We start from the raw sequence: 20,622 nt of genomic DNA on the forward strand, positions 1-20,622 counted from the left end.
CGCTACGAGCTTGGCACACATGTAATTGGGGAGTTTCTCCCATTCTTCTCTTTAGATCCTCTCAAGCTCTGTCAGGTTGGATGGGGAGCGTCGCTGCACAGCTATTTTCAGGTCTCTCCAGAAATGTTCAAATCAGGTTCAAGTCCGGGCTCTTGCTGGGCCACTCAATGACATTCAGAGACTTGTCCCGAAGCCCCTCCTGCGTTGCCTTGGTTGTGTGCTTAGGGTCGTTGTCCTGTTGGAAGGTGAACCTTAGCCCCAGTCTGAGGTCCTGAGTGCTCTAAAGCAGGTTTTCATCAAGGTCCTCTCTGTACTTTGCTCCGTTCATCTTTCCCTCGATCCTGACTAGTCTCCCAGTCCCTGCTGATGAAAAACATCCCCACAGCATGATGCTGCCATGACAATGCTTCACCGTAGGGATTGTGCCAGTGGCTTCCGTCTGGCCACTCTATCATAAAGGCCTGATTGGTGGCGTGCTGCAGAGATGGTTGTCCTTCTTGAAGGTTCTCCCATCTCCACAGAGGAAGTCTGGAGCTCTTTCAGAGTGACCACCTCCCTGACCAAGGCCCTTCTCCCCCTATTGCTCAGTTTGGCCGGGCGGATGATGGAGGCCACTGTGTTCTTGGGGACCTTCAATGCTGAAGAACATTTCTGGTACCCTTCCCCAGATCTGTGCCTTGACACAATCATGTCTCGGAGCTCTACGGACAATTCCTTCAACCTCATGGCTTGGTTTTTGCTCTGACATGCACTGTCAACTGTGGGACCTTATGTAGACAGGTGTGTGCCTTTCCAAATCATGTCCAATCAATTGAATTTACCACAGGTGGACTCCAATCAAGTTGTAGAAACATCTCAAGGATGGTCAATGGAAACAGGATTCACCCGAGCTCAATTTTGAGTGTCATAGTAAAGGGTCTGAATACTTATGTAAATGTGATAGTTCAGCTTTACATTTTTGTATAAATTAGCAAACATTTCTAAAAACCAGTTTTTGCTTTGTCATTATGGGGTATTGTGTGTAGATTGATGAGGGGAAAAAACAATTTAATCCATTTTAGAATAAGGCTGTAACGTAACAAAATGTGGAAAAAGGGAAGGGGTCTGAATACTTTCCCAATGCACTGTACATGCATAATTTATGAGCAGAATTACAGTCTTACCTCAACTAGACACAAAATACCTAGTTTAAAGCGACTTTTTCTGGAAGCTCTGCTGCGCCATTTTCCTATATTTTCTCCCACGTGGGCCAGCTCCCTAACAACTCGAGTTCTAGCCAATGAACTTCAGCCCCTCGCCATTTGAGCGACACCTAGCAAGATGCACACACAGCAGAGCGAGAGAGAGCGCAATGACTTGGTGCGCATATCTGCACATATGTGACGTAAAATATGCAATTTTCGGGGGCCTCTTTTGGCTCGCGAGTGCCACTTTCAGAACAACCGGCAAAAATTTTTACAAAAGTACTGGAGAATCTCTTTAAACATCAATCATCAAATTGGGGAAGATTAAGGAAAAGTAATCTAAAGAATGAGGTCAGGTCACACTTGTTTGACATTCAGAGTAAACAGTGAGAATGGCCTTCTGCAAAATGTGGCTGCAGCTGACGCAAACCAGAGACAGAAGAGAAAAGCGAGACACTCGTCTCCCAAATGTTTTGCTGATCGGGGTGGGCCACTCTGATCTACTTGTCCCAGCCCTGCGGAGGGTGTGCCCCAGAGCGAGACATCTCACAGGCAATTTTTCAGGGCGGGTGGGGCGAGGACACTAAGTAGACCAGAGCCAGCTGTTCCCTCTTTCACGTGAGCATGCCAGATATTATGGAGAAACTGTCAGCTCACGCAGGAAGGTTTAGATCGAGTTTAATGGAGGTGATATGTGAGAGGTGTTTGTTTTGAATAATCTTGTTGTATTTATTGTATTGATATTATTTATTGTATGTTCATGTTCAAAGGGCTCCCTTGCAAGTGAGACCCTGGTTTCACGCAAGAGAAGGAACGCCCACTTACACAGACAGGAACCATTACCATTTTTTTCAATGGTAAATGGCCTGAGTAAACAATCTTATTTACATTTACATTTTAGTCATTTAGCAGACGCTCTCATCCAGAGCGACTTACAGTTAGTGAGTGCATACATTATTATTTTTATTTATTTCCCGTGGGAATCGAACCCACAACCCTGGCGTTGCAAACACCATGCTCTACCAACTGAGCTACATCCCTGCCGGCCATTCCCTCCCCTACCCTGGACGACGCTGGGCCAATTGTGCGCCGCCCCATGGGTCTCCCGGTCGCGGCCGGCTACGACAGAGCCTGGATTTATCCACCATCTTTGACGCAAGCCAAGGGGACTGGGTCAAAGGTCATGGAAAGAAAGCGAGAGAGGCGTGAGAGAGGTAAACAAAGAAAATAAAACTGATATGAGGACTGTGAGAAGACACAAAAGAGGGTGAGGGAGGAGGACAAAGACAGATGGGAAGATGGAGAACAAGACATTCCTTTGACTGGTGTGTATGTTTAGAGAGGAGACGCTCCCACCTGCCAACTCTGGACACAGGCTGGTGACAGTCGGGCAGAGAGGGCTAATCAGACACACAGGCCTAAAAATACCACAGTCTGGGCTGCTTTTCAGGAAACCTGCAGAGAGAGGGGGGTATGATGGATGCTGCTCCAGCCTACCCCCTTCACCTACCCTGGGCCGACCCAGAGCAGGTTCAGCCTGACTGGGACACTCCAACATACAGCCTCCCTCTGGGTCTGGGTCCTATGCCAGCTCCTTGATACACACAATCCCCCTTCCAGGGCCTGCATGGCTGCAAGGCTGAGCTCCATGTGACGAGCTGGCCTGGCAGCCTAGAGGCCACTGTTTACTGTCTGTAACCAGTGTGTATGAGTGCTGGGGAGTACAGAGAGAGACAGAGATATAGTAAGTGCTAGATTGAGAGCATGTTTGTTTGGCTTACTACCTGCTGTGTCTGTGTCCTCCACAAAGAACTGGACGGCCATCTGAACCTTCCCAGAAGGCTGCAGGTCTACCCAGAATTCAGCACAGCCGTTGCCCTTCTTACAGCGCTCAGCCAGCACGGACACGCCCACCGTGGCCTCGGCCAATGGCTCCTCGGCGGTCTTCATCAGAACCACCTGCAGGACACGGCCCTCGTAGATGTGGGCGTCGAAACTGGACTTCCAGGCTGGGTACATAGTGGGTTTCCTCTGGACCAGGGTCTTCCCCCGCTCTGGGGGGGAGGGGGGGAGAAAGAGAGAGAGAGAGAGAGAGAGGTTACACTACTACTACTACTACTACTACTACTACCCCATGTGCATGACAAAGTGTGTTTGTGTATGTGTGAAAGGTTGGGAAAGAAAAGCGTGAGTGTGTGTGTATACAGTTTGGTCGTACCAGTGGTGTAAAAAACTTTAAAGTACTACTTAAGTTTTTTGGGGGGGTATCTGCCCTTTACCATTTATATTTTTGACAACTTTTACTTCACTACATTCCTAAAGAAAATAATGTACTTTTTACACCTTACATTCGTTATATTTTCTATGCTTAGCAGGACAGGAAGTGTGTCCAATTTATGTACTTATCAAGAGAACATCCCTGGTCATCCCTACTGCCTCTGATCTGGCGGACTCACTTAAACACACATGCTCCGTTTGTAAATGATGTCTGAGTGTTGGAGTGTGCCCCTTGCTATCCGTAAATTTAAAAAACAAGAAAATGGTACCTTCTGGTTTGCTTAATATAAGGAATATGAAATTATTTAATTTTTTATACTTAAGTATATTTTAGCAATTACATTTACTTTTGATACTTGAGTATATTTAAAACCAAATACTAATAATAAAAGTATGACAATTTGGTACTTTTTCCCACCACTGGGTAGTACCCCATGGGTAATGCTACTGACCAGTGCTGAGGGACTCCTTCATCTTAATGGCACAGAAGGGAGCGTCAGTCAGGGGGGACAGGACGCCCACATCAAACGCATTAAAGGCTATCCGCAAGAAGGGCGACATGGTGACCACTCATCCAGCAGCCTCCTGTTAAACACAGACACAGTCAGGGTTACAATTATGAAATACAGACATAAGCACACTCTTAAACAACCCACATCCTAAAAACAAGAAGTAGACACAGCTGTGTGCAGCGATTGCTAAAGAGACAAGAAATACAGAGGAAGTGGATGCATTCACTGTCACGTGCCGTGCTAATGCTGAAATAAAGACCTACATCAAGACATGACAGAGGGAAGAGAGACTGTTGTGAAAGACTCAGAAGAACAAGAAATCCCTCTCCGGTCCCGCAGACTGCGTGAGAGCAATACAAGCCAGCGGGACAAAAGGAGAGAATCAGACAGAAAATCAATGGGATCAGATTCACATGACATTAATACCCTGAGAGGGAGTGATCTAAATCTGGGGCGCTGGCATTTCTTTCCCCTCCGCTAATAGTGTCCGTCCATCCTGCTACTTTATATAAGTTTGTTTTTCTGGCTGATTTAGACAGGCATGGATCAGGCCATTGAGATGTAGTCCTCGGGGTCCTTCCCTGGGTCATGAGGCCAACCAGATCCCTACGCCTGCAAGAGCCTTCCCTATCTGACCCAAAAGGGTTGAGGTTCGGTTTTGACGATATAGTGATATAGAACCCCTACCGGAGCAGAGACCAGGAGCATCATAGAGGAGGAGGAAACAACGCCGTGAGAAGGTCTGTGAGCTCTCAGAGCTGAGTGTTACCACAGCTGACTGTATATGCAGCACAGAGGACCGTGGCCAGCATGCTTTTTGTGGCCTTGACATTCTTACAAACCACAAAAGGCCTGACAATGTTGCTCATATGCCCCCAAAGCTACACTAACTACTAATTGTCCCCCGCGATGAAATCGGGGAGGGGACTGTGAATCTGTCTCCGCCCATTAGTAGGTTTGTACGTTAGTCACATGCGATATCTCAGACAGCACTGGCACGATTTTATAATTATAATAATTTGGGGGGGGGGGTTGCTTATATTTGTCCTGTTACATACAAGTGTGTAATGGAAACATGTTTTTTTGCATATATCCCAACTCCCCCCGAGACAACAGCAGGAAGTGGGGTCACGGCAAGGGGTCGCCATTGTACAGCGCCCCTGGAGCAATTCGTTTTAAGTGCCTTGCCCAAGGGCACAGCAACAGATTTTTTTCACTTTGTCAGCTACGGTATTCAAACCAGCAACCTTTCGGTTACTGGCCCAACGCTCTAACCTCGAGGCTACCTGCTGGCCCGAATTTCACGAAACTTGGGTGAATGATGCGTCTTGCCATAGAGATAATAATAATAATAATAATATGCCATTTAGCAGACGCTTTTATCCAAAGCGACTTACAGTCATGCGTGCATACATTTTTGTGTATGGGTGGTCCCGGGGATCGAACCCACTACCTTGGCGTTACAAGCGCCGTGCTCTACCAGCTGAGCTACAGAGGACCACGATGCCAGATTTGTAGATCTGGCATCTACAAAATTACACTGATTGGCCCAAGGTAGGAGCTATAGTAATTCACTGAAATGTGTTAGTCATCTAGATTGGGGGGGGGGTTGGGGGACATGTTTACTTGCCTTGTTTTCAAAAGATCCATGAAGTTGGCTGAGTGAATGTGAACTGGTAAGTCCAGTAAGACTGCTCGCTCAGCTCACGGCTACCAACAATTAAAAAAAGTTGAAGGCCTTCATCTTCAATTGCTTTTTAAAGAATTCCATGTAGTTTCTGGGATTATGACACCTTTTGTTCTTCCATGTCATTTTGTGGAATCCATGTCTTGCATAATGCAACAGGGCTAATGGCAGTGAGTGAGTGGTGAACTACCTTCCTATATCAGAAATGCTACTTCAGAACTAAAAATTTGAGGAGCAGACCTACAGAACGTAAGAGTTAGCATGCCAAAGAGGGAGGCAGCATTAGCCTACATCATAATCCCCCAAGCAGCCTTGAAATCCCACAGAATTCCTTCAAGAATTTCCACACAGCTGTTTTCTTATGAGCTTTGTGTCATAACTACCCTACTTTCCTATTTTGAGTCTTTGTGACCATAATCATGTGGATTAACAAACAGTATTTTCAGAGAAGTACTACTCCCTTGTAACCCAACTAAGGTTACATCTCATGACTCAAGCCACTTGGCTGTCCTGTGGCTGTTCTTATCAAAGCTCTATAGTGTTACAACAGTGTAGTACTCTGTGTACACATGTGGTATTAGCGAAGGATATGACATGGTCTTATCCTTTAACTTCTCTGCAAACAGTGTATGCACTGCCAATGTACTACCATAGTGGTACAGAGTGTCCTTGTGTGTAAAGAGTAAAACAAATCAGAGGACACTGCTTTGTTTTCATGCTCATTTTCACATTATTGCATGTCAATCATTACCTGGGTTAGCTAGGTAGTCTAGGACACCTAGTGGCATTCAGCTCACGTCGACTGGTACATGTGTCTGAAGTCAGAACTCGTAAAATTAACTGGTCCATGTTTGTAGACTGGTTTTCCCCAAATACCATTCTATGTAGGGCTACTGTCTGAGCTGGGTTAGTTCTAAAACCATTAACATGTCCAAACTGTCTGGCTTGGCTCTGGTTTCTCTGTGTCTGAGGGACAGTAGTTCGAGTGGCCTGAAGTCAAGAGGGGTAAAACAGTTGAGTGAAACTCTCCCAGTCTTCCTTCGCCCACACACGTACACACTACACCACCCATGAAGATAAACACAGATACGGGGAGGAAGATATGGTTGCATGGGAATCCCTGCTTCAGGAAGTAGACTTTGAAATCAACCTGGAAACCAGTCCAAAAGCAACTATAGACTCAGTGCCAGCGGTCTGAAACAGCTCACAGTAGTACATTGCAAAACATTGTAAAATACCAGCATACACATAGTAATTTAATTTGCGCTCGATTGTAGACAGGCAGCCATATACACACAGTACTGTAAAAGAGAGAGCTGTTGTTTCCCCAAAGAGTGGAAAAAATTAGCAAAGGCATCTGGGGAGAGGAGTGGGCTGAGAAAATAGGAGAAGAGGAGAGGGGAAAGAGGGAGATGGAGGGAAACAGTGGAGAGGGGCAGCATACTGGAAGGCAGGCTAGTGGACATTTGTAAAAATTAAACATGACCGACATATATACTATAGACCTCTCGAGAGGGGAGTCCGAGATGTCCACTTGGACAGACCGTGGGTAGAATAGGTTTGTGTGTGTGTTTGTTCTTTAGGGAATATGACTTACAACCTGAAGTCCTCAACTGTGCTATTTAGATTAGGCTCTCAAGTAACTATAAAGCTTGTGTGCTGGAATTAAAGGGCTAGAGTAAGCATAAATATAAAACTGGAATGTCACATTTAGGTTTGTGGTAATAATGTGGTATGTCTTTATGGATGACACAGTAACACCATGCAGACACAAGGAATGCTGAAAGTACACCAATGAGTAAATTGTTAAGGAGTAGTTACTGGAACAAGACATGGGAACACATTTCCAGTCAAATGTCACCATATACACGTACATCACCAAGGAATATTCAAATGAAACAGTTGTGACCTTCTTAGAATTTTACCTTCAAGGAAGTAATACTTAGTGGAATTAATACTTAGTGGGATTTTTACTGGAATGTCTAGTTATGGTCTAGCTATATGTAACTATATACAGTAAATCCCTATGTAGGGTATACTAACTCTTCAGAGGACATGGTTGAAGGAGGACTATTTATTGGAACAAGACTAGTCTGAGATAAAGCAGGATTAGTCATACATCTCAACATTCTCCACCAAGTATCTAGGACTCCAGATGACAAGTGAAACTTCCAGTGAATAGAACTGACTGAAACAAGCGATTAGTTCCCATGTGACCACTTCCTGGTATTTTGAAATACCCAAGGTATGATTATCAATTCCATCGTTTTTTTATTGGGGGGGGCTACACCAGCGGTTCCCAAACTTTTGGGGGCCGGCCCGGGGACCCCTTTTGTGATAATTAACTTATAGTTGTAAGCATTTTTACCATCTAATTTGCTAGCTTGCAAGAGGAAGCTTCTTGGTTACAGCAGAGACAAACAATCCCCTCCTGGTTCAGGATCCCTGCTGCCTAAATGTTTTGTGCATGCAGCAAGCTGTGAGTAGCCTTTTAAAATAGTTGTATAACTTTATGAGCTGGCAATTAGCATTTAGCTAGCGTTCGCTATGGGACTTCGCTAGTAATTTGTTAGCCTTTGTTAGCATTTTTTCAATATAGCAACAAACAAACAGTTTGGAATTAAATGGTGCCCCTTGTGTGCTCTTCCGGTAATACCGTATATCCCGGTATGGTACAGCAACGGTATGAAAATCTGGATACCACCCAACCCCTCTGGCTACATCTTCATAAAGATATCTTTAGATAAGGAATATTCAGTGGAACAACACAGACAGAGGTGTACTGTACATGCGTAGAGAGGTAGGCATACAGCAGAGTGACGTCATTAGAGGGGGAGGCGGTGGCCTCAGCACTAACCACAGGGCCCTGCCCAAACAGGACAGGCAGGTTTAGGCCGAGAGCTTCGTTTTGGCTCCATTATCACTATTATCAGCTGCCCTGCTCTGCTTTCTATGGGACAGGGGACAATGACAATGACAGTGTGTTTGCATCATATCATCATGGGGTGTTTACCTGTATTTCAGCATCTTTTCAGACTACTGGTTGCTACCTACATAGTATTCATGTCAAAGGTTAGTAAAGTAACCTTTGCCTGCTCACAGTTGGTTAACATCACATGATGCACACCAGATTATGTCATCAGTGTCTCCGGATGATGTCATCTGAAACACATTTTTTACTACAAAACATAGAAGCGCGCCGCTTTTACATGTGTTGATGTTGGGGTGTTGGCTGGAGATGATTAATTTGATGTTGAAAAAGGGTGACATTTCCCTTTAAGAGTGGAGGAGGTTGAGACAAAAGGAGGTCCATGAGAATACAGATGATGATCTTTAAAAGGGTTGATCAGGTGAACAGCAGAGGGCATTTAACAATCGATTCTGATGACAGGACCAGAGGGCAGATAGACTGGAAACAGACAACAGAAGATTTCCCCACCGATACAAGGAAGTGCTTTTGGCAATAAAGCCTTAGATAATGTTACTGTATAGAATACTCTCACAAGAGGTATAGGCTGTGCCAAAACCCTTGGAGCTTCTTTAAAAACTACATTTCTGTTCTTATTACATGGATACAGGTGAAAAGTGAGCCTAGGTGGGCGGAGAGACTGTTTTAATTATTCCAACCAAATGTTTACCCTTGCTGTTCTAATGTTATTACACATATTCTAATTGGATGCTATGGGAGATGGTTGTCGGGACGATGGGTTTGAACAGGTTTGACAGGTGTTCCTGGTTTTCTAGTCATGCCCTGTGGATGCCGTGCTGGGACTGGTCAGAGAGGAAAACCAGGAAGTATCCCTGAAAATGACCCATACCCACAACACATACAGCAGGCTGTTTTAGGGAAAATGGGTGGAACCAAACAGCTTTGACCGTATGGTCTTTATTTACTGTAGACAGAAAACAGTCGTTCTCATCTTCTTTTCTATATCTCTACCAAACATCGTCTGCCGCTGGGATGGCTCAGGATCTGTCTGTCCATTAATCAAAGTGCCTTGGTGTGAGTTCTCTGTTCAACCAGATAATATAGATCTGTCTGGGTTCACAGTGAGTGTGTGCAGTATGTGCACAGGCCCCATCACAAACAAATGTGCACTCAACACGGAAATATTACGTAAACACGGCTGGTGCACAACGTTGAGAATCAATCTTACACAAACCATTTTCCAGGCAGTGGGATTCCTCTAGCACAATGAATATGTGATTAAACCCAAGCCAAGCTCAGTTCAGTCCAAACAGCATTGTCACTAGCATTTTGTCACTGGAGTGTAAAAGGCTCTCTGTGCTTTTGAACAAGTTTGCCTTTCCTAAACCTAGAGGACCAGAGTGACTGTAATTTGAGATTATGATGTGAAAGACAGAGAAGAGAGCGAGAGAGGGAGGGAGGATGAGAAACGTATCCAGCCAGAGAACAAGGACGGCCTATAGAGCAGGGCCAGGCTCAGCCCTAGCAATTAGAGCTAAGCAAACAACCTCCACAGGACAATAACGAACCTGAACAAGCATCGCCTGTGGCAGCCTGGACTAGATTACAGATACAGCTGATAACATGGTGGTGTATGTGTGTGTGTTTTTGTTTGTTTGTCAGTCAAATCAAAGAAGAAAGTTTCTACTTAAGTTATTGCTCATTGTGAGGACTGAAATGGCAATTTGGACCGTGGAAAAAAGGGTGTCACAGAGTGTAATTTACTATGTGTTAATGTGGTTAAACTGTTTGGCAGATGTTTGTGCACGATAACCCTAACTCCTTACACACAACTAAAGCTGGCATAAATATATATATTTTCTGTGATTGAATCTGACCATCCACAAAAGGGGCGTTGTAGTTTCCAAAAGGCCGATATTCTACATAGTTTACCGCAGAAAATATGGTCATTAACTACAATGACCATAATCCACCTACTTGGCCGGTGTGTGTGGGCACGGAGACTGAGAGAAGAGAGAAGAACGCGCGATCAAGAGGGATAGAGAGCAGTTGCTTTGCGAGGTACACTACATTACCAAAAGTATGTGGACACCTGCTCGTCGAACATCTCATTCCACAATTCATCCCAAAGGTGTTCGATGGGGTTGAGGTCAGGGCTCTGCGCAGGCCAGTCAAGTTCTTCCACACCGATCTCAACAAACTTTTTCTGTATGGACCTCGCTTTGAGCACAGGGGCATTGTCATGCTGAAACAGGAAAGGGCCTTCCCCAAACTGTTGCTACAAAGTTGGAACCTCAGAATCGTCTAGAATGTCATTGATTTCCCTTCACTGGAACTAAGGGGCCTAGCCCAAACCATGAAAAACAGCCCCAGACCATTATTCCTCCTCCACCAAACTTTACAGTTGGCACTATGCATTGAGCCAGGTAGCGTTCTCCTGGAATCCGCCATACACAGATTCGTCCGTCGGACTGCCAGCTGGCAAAGCGTGATTCATCACTCCAAAGAATTTGTTTCCACTGAGTCCAATGGCGGCGAGCTTTACACCACTCCAGCCGACGCTTGGCATTGTGCATGGTGATCTTAGGCTTGTGTGTGGCTGCTTGGCCATGGAAACCCATTTCATGAAGCTCTTAACGAACAGTTCTTGTGCTGACGTTGCTTCCAAAGGCAGATTGGAACTCGGTAGTGAGTGCTGCAACCGAGGACAGACGATTTTTACGCGCTACGTGCTTCAGCGGTCCCGTTCTTTGAGCTTATGTGGCCTACCACTTTGCGGCTGAGCCGTTGTTGCTCCTAGATGTTTTCACTTCACAATAACAGCACTTACAGTTGACCCGGGCAGCTCTTGCAGGGCAAAAATTTGACGAACTGACTTGTTGGAAAGGTGGCATCCTATGACGGTTTCACGTTGAAAGTCACTGAGCTCTTCAGTAAGGCCATTCTACTGCTAATGTTTGTCTAATTTGAAGGGGTGTCCACATACTTTTGTATATATTGTGCATCTCTATCTGAAAATACATGATCTAAGTGATTCAGCAGTCATCAGTGGTGTAGTGGAGGGTATACACAGGTATATTCCGTATTCATACTTATTTTGCGCATTAAATACACTCACTTCTTAATCCCCAGGATGCGTATCAAAGTAGTGTAGTGGAGGTCTACAAGATGGCGCCGACAGACATGGTCACACTGTTTCTAGCTCCTAGCCAACTTTGCAATATTTAGTTTTTTTCAGTGTTATTTCTTACATTATTTGCTCAGAATGTTTCTTTCATTATTACCTACAGCCGAAAATAACTTTAGGATATTAGATTGGCGGTCACTCACCAGCATTTCGATATCCTTTATTTGAACTCCGAGGCATTTCCATTAATCCCGGGGTCTGCTCCAAGACGCCGTCGCCGGAGAAGAGGTGCATACCATCCACCCACAGGAGGTTGTGGAGGGGAGGATGGCTCATAATAATGGCTCATAATAACAGAGCAAATGGAACGGGATCAAACACATGGAAACATGCGTTTGATGTATTTCATCCCATTCCACTAATTCCGCTCCAGCCATTACCACGAGCCCATCCTCCCCAATTAAGGTGCCACCGACCTCCTGTGCATCCACCGCTTCAGAGTATATTACTCGCTAACTTTCAGTCCCTGAACAATAAAGTAGACGAGCTAAGGGCGAGGATCTCCTTCCAGAGAGACATCAGGGACTGTAACATACTCTGTTTTACGGAATCGTGGCTCTCTCCAGATATACTTTCCCTGTCCATTCAGCCAGCGGGGTTCTCCATCCAACGCGCGGAAAGGAAGAAAGAACTCTGCGGGAAAAGAAAAGGGGAGGTGTATGTTGCATGATTAACTACTCATGGTGTGATTGTGGTAACGTACGGGACTCAAGTCCTTTTACAATCATTTCGCTACACTCACAATAACATCTGATAAATATGTGTATGTGACCAATTCAATTTGATTCTGATTTGATTTGTTCTCCTGATCTGGAATACCTCACCATCAAATGCCGACTGCATTATTCTGTCATCGTCACGGCAGGGTTTATCCCCCCCTCCCCCCAAGCAGACACTGCGACGGCCCTCAAGGACCTACACTGGACTTTGTGCAAACTGAATATCCTGAGGCCGCATTTATTGTATCTGGGGACTTTAATAAAGGAAATCTGAGGAAAACCCTACAGAAGTTCTATCAACATATCTTCTGTGCTATTCGCGCAACTCTGGACCATTGCTACTCCCTCTTCTGGGACGTCTACAAGGCCCTCCCCCCGCCCTCCCTTCTGCAAATCAGATCACGCCTCCATTTTGCTCTGCAGATCCTCTTAAGCTCTGTCAGGTTGGATGGGGAGTGTCACTGCACAGCTATTTTCCGGTCTCTCCAGAGATGTTAGATCGGGTTCAAGTCCGGGCTCTGGCTGGGCCACTCTGGACATTCAGAGACTTGTCCCGAAGCCACTCCTGCATTGTCTTGGCTGTGTGCTTAGGGTCATTGTCCTGTTGGAAGGTGAACCTTCACCCTAGTCTGAGGTCTTGAGCACTCTGGAGCAGGTTTTCATCAATGATCTCTATGTACTTTGCTCTGTTCATCTTTCCCTCGATCCTGACTAGTCTCCCAGTCCCTGCCGCTGAAAAACCTTGACGCTTGGCATTCAGGCCAAATAGTTCAATCTTGGTTCCATCAGACCAGATAATCTTGTTTCTCATGATCTGAGAGTCCTTTAGGTACCTTTTGGCAAACTTCAAGTGGGCTGTCATGTGCCTTTACTGAGGAGTGGCTTCCGTCTGGCCACTCTACCATAAAGGCCTGATTGGTGGAGCGCTGCAGAGATGGTTGTCCTTCTTGAAGGTTCTCCCATCTCCACAGAGGAAGTCTGGAGATCTGTCAGAGTGACCATCGAGTTCTTGGTCACATCCCTGACCAAGGCCCTTCTCCCCCAATTGCTCAGTTTGGCCAGGCGGCCAGCTCTATGAAGAGTCTTTGTGGTTCCAAACTTCTTCCATTTAAGAATGATGGAGACCACTGTGTTCTTGGGGACGTTCAATGCTGCAGACATTATTTGGTACTCTTCCCCAGATCTGTGCCTCGACACAAACCTGTCTCGGAGCTCTACGGACAATTCCTTCAACCCCATGGCTTGGTTTTTGCTCTGACATCAATTGAATTTACCACAGGTGGACTCCAATCAAGTTGTACAAACATCTCAAGGATGATCAATGGAAACAGGATGCACCTGAGCTCAATTTCGAGTATCATAGCAAAGAGTCGGAATACTTAGGTAAATAAGGTATTCGTCAAAAAAATATAAAATAATCCGAGTTACCTCTGAGAATAGTATTGATGTATACACTGACTCGGTGACGGAGTTCATCAGGAAGTGCATAGAGGATGTTGTTCCCATTGTGTCAATTAGAACTTGTTCAAACTAAAAACCGTGGATAGATTGCAGCATTAGCCAAAAACTGAAAGCACGAAGTACCATGGCAAGGTGACTGGGAACATGGATGTGTACAAACAGACCAACTACAGTGGGGGAAAAAAGTATTTAGTCAGCCACCAATTGTGCAAGTTCTCCCACTTAAAAAGATGAGAGAGGCCTGTAATTTTCATCATAGGTACACGTCAACTATGACAGACAAATTGAGAAAAAAAAATCCAGAAAATCACATTGTAGGATTTTTTATGAATTTATTTGCAAATTATGGTGGAAAATAAGTATTTGGTCACCTACAAACAAGCAAGATTTCTGGCTCTCACAGACCTGTAACTTCTTCTTTAAGAGGCTCCTCTGTCCTCCACTCGTTACCTGTATTAATGGCACCTGTTTGAACTTGTTATCAGTATAAAAGACACCTGTCCACAACCTCAAACAGTCACACTCCAAACTCCACTATGGCCAAGACCAAAGAGCTGTCAAAGGACACCAGAAACAAAATTGTAGACCTGCACCAGGCTGGGAAGACTGAATCTGCAATAGGTAAGCAGCTTGGTTTGAAGAAATCAACTGTGGGAGCAATTATTAGGAAATGGAAGACATACAAGACCACTGATAATCTCCCTCGATCTGGGGCTCCACGCAAGATCTCACCCCGTGGGGTCAAAATGATCACAAGAACGGTGAGCAAAAATCCCAGAACCACACGGGGGGACCTAGTGAATGACCTGCAGAGAGCTGGCACCAAAGTAACAAAGCCTACCATCAGTAACACACTACGCCGCCAGGAACTCAAATCCTGCAGTGCCAGACGTGTCCCCCTGCTTAAGCCAGTACATGTCCAGGCCCGTCTGAAGTTTGCTAGAGTGCATTTGGATGATCCAGAAGAGGATTGGGAGAATGTCATATGGTCAGATGAAACCAAAATAGAACTTTTTGGTAAAAACTCAACTCGTCGTGTTTGGAGGACAAAGAATGCTGAGTTGCATCCAAAGAACACCATACCTACTGTGAAGCATGGGGGTGGAAACATCATGCTTTGGGGCTGTTTTTCTGCAAAGGGACCAGGACGACTGATCCGTGTAAAGGAAAGAATGAATGGGGCCATGTATCGTGAGATTTTGAGTGAAAACCTCCTTCCATCAGCAAGGGCATTGAAGATGAAACGTGGCTGGGTCTTTCAGCATGACAATGATCCCAAACACACCACCCGGGCAACGAAGGAGTGGCTTCGTAAGAAGCACTTCAAGGTCCTGGAGGGGCCTAGCCAGTCTCCAGATCTCAACCCCATAGAAAATCTTTGGAGGGAGTTGAAAGTCCGTGTTGCCCAGCGATAACCCCAAAACATCATTGCTCTAGAGGAGATCTGCATGGAGGAATGGGCCAAAATACCAGCAACAGTGTGTGAAAACCTTGTGAAGACTTACAGAAAACGTTTGACCTGTGTCATTGCCAACAAAGGGTATATAACAAAGTATTGAGAAACTTTTGTTATTGACCAAATACTTATTTTCCACCATAATTTGCAAATAAATGCATTAAAAATCCTACAATGTGATTTTCTGGATTTTTTTTTCTCATTTTGTCTGTCATAGTTGACGTGTACCTATGATGAAAATTACAGGCCTCTCTCATCTTTTTAAGTGGGAGAACTTGCACAATTGGTGGCTGACTAAATACTTTTTTTCCCCACTGTATTCCCTCTGTAAGGTAATCAAAGTAGCAAAACGACAGTACAGGGAAAAAGTAGTCGCAATTCAACGGCTCAGACACAAGACGTACATGGCAGGGATTATAAAGGGAAAATCAGCCACATCACGGACTCCGACGCTTCGCTCCCGGACAAGCTAAACACATTCTTCACCCGCTACAAGAAAAACACAGAGCCACCGTCATGGTCCACCGCTGCTCACAAGGACTTTGAGCCCTCGTTCTCTGTGGCCGACGTGAGTAAGACATTTAAGCGTGTTAACCCTCGCAAGGCTGCCAGCCCAGACGGCATCCCAAACCGCGTCCTCAAAGCATGTGAAGACCAGCTGACTGAAGTGTTTACAAATATATTCTCCATATCCCAGTCTGTTGTCCCCACTTGCATCAAGATGTCCACTATTGTTCCTGTACCCAAGAAAGCGCCTTGGCCCAGCATCGTCCAGGGTAGGGGAGGAATGGCCGGCAGGGATATAGCTCAGTTGGTAGAGCATGGCGTTTGCAACGCCAGGGTTGTGGGTTCGATTCTCACGGGGGGCCAGTATGAAAAATAAAAAAAATAATGTATGCACTCACTAACTGTAAGTCGATCTGGATAAGAGCGTCTGCTAAATGACTAAAATGTAAAATGTAAAGCAAAAGGTAACTGAACTAAATGACTCTCGCCCTGTAGCACTCACTTCTGTAATCATGAAGTGCTTTGAGAGACTAGTTAAGGATCATATCACCTCCACCTTACCAGACACCCTAGACCCACTACAATTTCCATACCGCCCCAACAGATCCGCGGATGATGCAATCACCATCCCATCTGGACAAGATGCATTCCTACAGTGCCTTCAGAAAGTATTCATACCGCTTATTTTATTATACATTTAGTTGTGCTACAGCCTGAATTCAAAATTGATTAATAAAAAAAATTTCCTGACCATTTACACATAATACCCCATAATGACAAAGTGAAAACATGTTTTTAGAATTGTTTTTGTTGATGGGGAGAGGTCTGTCCATAATAAAGAGATGCTCTACTTTTTTGACACCACACTCCAAAAAGCAAGTGCTGCAGGCTCTAGTTTTGTCTTATCTTGATCATTGTCCAGTCGTAAAGGTTGAGTGCCGCAAGGAAAGACCTAGTTAAGCTGCAGCTGGCCCAGAACAGAGTGGCACGTCTTGCTCTTCATTGTAATCAGAGGGCTGATATAAATACTATGCATGCCAGTCTCTCTTGGTTAAGAGTTGAGGAGAGACTGACTGCATCACTTCTTCTTTTTATAAGAAAAATTAATGTGTTGAAAATCCCAAATTGTTTGCATAGTCAATTTACACACAGCTCTGACACACACACTTACCCCACCAGACATGCCACCAGGGGTCTTTTCACAGTCCCCAAATCCAGAACAAAATCAAAAAAGCGTACAGTATTATATAGGGCCATTATTGCATGGAACTCTGTTCCAGCTCATATTGCTCAAGTGAACAGCAAACCTGGTTTCAAAAAACAGATAAAGCAACACCTCACGGCACAACGCGTGTATTGATATGTAGGCTACGTGTGCCTTTTGTAATTTTTGTTTAATTTCTGTAGTTCTGTCCTTGAGCTGTTGTCTATTAATGTTCTGTATTATGTCATGTTTCATGTTTTGTGTGGACCCCAGGAAGAGTAGCTGCTGCTTTTACAACAGCTAATGGGGATCCTAATAAAATACAAAAAACACACAAAAATCTAAATTTCTTCGATTTTTCCCAGACCTCAAATGTGGTCTCCTGATGTGGTTTAAGCATTCTTGTGGACTTAGAAAAAACAACTAAATTGGATGTTCTATTAAAGAAGTGTGACTTTGAGAGTGAAAACCTGAAATCCTGTGAATTTCTGACTCAGCTGACAGCCTCGTTTTTCGGTTTAATAGTAGGCCTACTATTAGCCTACTTGCACAGTACAGCACGGGTTGGCCTGAATGAGAAAGACCAATATGGGTTTTATCATTTTAGGTCATTCAGAGTGTATTTCACTGTTTCCCATAGAATTTTCCACACAGGGTGCCTTTCCGTTTGCAACATTTTGGGCAAAATTACCCACTTCTCCAGGCACATTTAATGTAAAAAATATATATATTATAATAAGAAACATGTATAATAATAATAATAATAATAATAATACAACCGAAAACCGTGATTCTTTTCTCATAATCAAACTGAAACCAACCTCAAAAAGCACTAATCGCTCAGCACTAGCTTTGACAAACAAATTCATGCAAACCACCATGACCACCATACTCTCTTCAATGGTGACGTCTGCTGTGGCAAGAAAGTCTCAAGTATGATTTGACTACATTTGTTAGAATCAAAAGCCAAAAATGTTACAGCACACTGTGAAATTAATATGTAAACACATTTCTACACAAAAAAGAGCATGTCACACTTTTGCCTTTCACTTTAACATCCCCTAAAACAAAGCCAATCAATGCCTTCCTTTTCCTCCCTATCTGGGGATATTGTCTCACTCTCTACACCACACACACTGACAGAGGTTATGACAACAGACACAGCCTAGAGTGCACATGGGCAAACACCAATACACACAAGTCAATGAGACATTCCAACCAAGGACTACATTTCCCAGACAGACAGAGACAGAGACAGACAGACGAGAAAGTCAGAGGGAGAGAGGAAAGGAGCGAGGTGGGGTTATTAGTTCAAGGTTAGAGCAGCGTATCTGCGGTCACAGTGTTACATTTATTTCAGAGTGCAATCGATCCCTGACTTCACTCTGCCCACTGTACTCGCCCTACTATCAAATCAATACAAACAGTTACACAATGTCTTTGTAATACACATACACATATCGTGCCATTATCATTTATTAGTGATGCCGTTTTAAGCTTTTTGCCTGTGGCTACAGGCTCAGATGTGTCTGTGTGTTCACAGACACATGCAAACTGCTTCATGCTTTTGCTGCTTCATTCATGCTGCTTGCCTTAAAGTAACTCCAGTGTTTCCAGATTTATATGGAATATGACCTAGAATTAATTATACAACGGGAGGGTCTAATCCTGGATGCTGATTGGTTAAAACCACATTCCAGCCAGTGCCTATTCCACAAGTCACCACCGGCTAAAGCTATGACGTTAAAATGCCTATTTACTCTGTTCCATCTCACTGCATAATCCACTGTCTCATCAGCCCAGCCAGACAATTTATAAACTTGATCTCCACTGTAAAAAGCATCTAGACATTATCTCCCATACAGTGAGGGAAAAAAGTATTTGATCCCCTGCTGATTTTGTACGTTTGCCCAGTGACGAAGAAATGATCAGTCTATAATTTTAATGGTAGGTTTATTTGAACAGTGGGAGACAGAATAACAACAACAAAAAAACAGAAAAACGCATGTCAAAAATGTTATAAATTGATTTGCATTTTATTGAGGGAAATAAGTATTTGACCCCTCTGCAAAACATTACTTAGTACTTGGTGGCAAAACCCTTGTTGGCAATCACAGAGGTCAGACGTTTCTTGTAGTTGGCCACATCTCAGGAGGGATTTTGTCCCACTCCTCTTTGCAGATCTTCTCCAAGTCATTAAGGTTTCGAGGCTGACGTTTGGCAACTCGAACCTTCAGCTCCCTCCACAGATTATCGATGGGATTAAGGTCTGGAGACTGGCTAGGCCACTCCAGGACCTTAATGTGCTACTTCTTGAGCCACTCCTTTGTTGCCTTGGCCGTGTGTTTTGGGTCATTGTCATGCTGGAATACCCATCCACGACCCATTTTCAATGCCCTGGCTGAGGGAAGGAGGTTCTCACCCAAGATTTGACGGTACATGGCCCCGTCCATCGTCCCTTTGATGCGATGAAGTTGTCCTGTCCCCTTAGCAGAAAAACACCCCCAAAGCATAATGTTTCCACCTCCATGTTTGACGGTGGGTATGGTGTTCTTGGGGTCATAGGCAGCATTCCTCCTCCTCCAAACACGGCGAGTTGAGTTGATGCCAAAGAGCTCAATTTTGGTCTCATCTGACCACAACACTTTCTCCCAGTTCTCCTCTGAATCATTCAGATGTTCATTGGCAAACATCAGACGGGCATGTATATGTGCTTTCTTGAGCAGGGGGACCTTGCGGGTGCTGCATGATTTCAGTCCTTCCCAGCGTAGTGTGTTACCAATTGTTTTCTTGGTGACTATGGTCAAAGCTGCCTTGAGATCATTGACAAGATCCTCCCGTGTAGTTCTGGGCTAGTTCCTCACCGTTCTCATGATCATTGCAACTCCACGAGGTGAGATCTTGCATGGAGCCCCAGGCCAAGGGAGATTGACAGTTCTTTTGTGTTTCTTCCATTTGCAAATAATCGCACCAACTGTTGTCACCTTCTCACCAAGCCCATTCCAGCCTTGTGTAGGTCTACAATCTTGTTCCTGACATCCTTGGAGAGCTCTTTGGTCTTGGCCATGGTGGAGAGTTTGGAATCTGATTGATTGATTGCTTCTGTGGACAGGTGTCTTTTATACAGGTAACAAACTGAGATTAGGAGCACTCCCTTTAAGAGTGTGCTCCTAATCTCAGCTCATTACCTGCATAAAAGACACCTGGGAGCCAGAAATCTTTCTGATTGAGAGGGGGTCAAATACTTATTTCCCTCATTAAAATGCAAATCAATTTATAACATTTTTGACATGCGTTTTTCTGGATTTTGTTGTTGTTATTCTGTCTCTCACTGTTCAAATAAACCTACCATTAAAATTATAGACTGATCATTTCTTTGACAGTGGGCAAACGTACAAAATCAGCAGGGGATCAAATACTTTCTTCCCTCACTGTATATTTTAGACTAGCAATTGGTTATCAATAGCAGAGATTTTTAGTAATGAACACATACGGGTTG

At 44.4% G+C, this 20,622-nt stretch overlaps 1 protein-coding gene across 2 annotated transcripts in view; it reads right to left on the reverse strand.

Annotated features, from left to right (window-relative positions):
- The window catches only part of LOC311137900 (protein kinase C delta type-like), a 40,617-nt gene that overhangs the window by 8,248 nt on the left and 11,747 nt on the right, over positions 1-20,622 (reverse strand). Inside the window, exons 1-3 of one of the 2 annotated variants that reach the window (XM_084172507.1) lie at positions 11,920-11,981; positions 3,914-4,046; positions 2,969-3,238 (exon numbers count right to left, since the gene is read on the reverse strand). In XM_084172507.1, coding sequence (XP_084028633.1) covers positions 2,969-3,238; positions 3,914-4,022 — 379 coding nt within the window. In that variant the 5' untranslated portion in view covers positions 4,023-4,046; positions 11,920-11,981. Of the gene's footprint in view, positions 1-2,968; positions 3,239-3,913; positions 4,047-11,919; positions 11,982-20,622 lie in introns of those variants that run through there. The other variant, XM_084172506.1, reaches the window with a different exon arrangement.

The sequence above is a fragment of the Coregonus lavaretus genome (assembly GCF_964263955.1).
Source record: "Coregonus lavaretus genome assembly, chromosome: 12".
Taxonomy (NCBI): Eukaryota; Metazoa; Chordata; class Actinopteri; order Salmoniformes; family Salmonidae; genus Coregonus; species Coregonus lavaretus.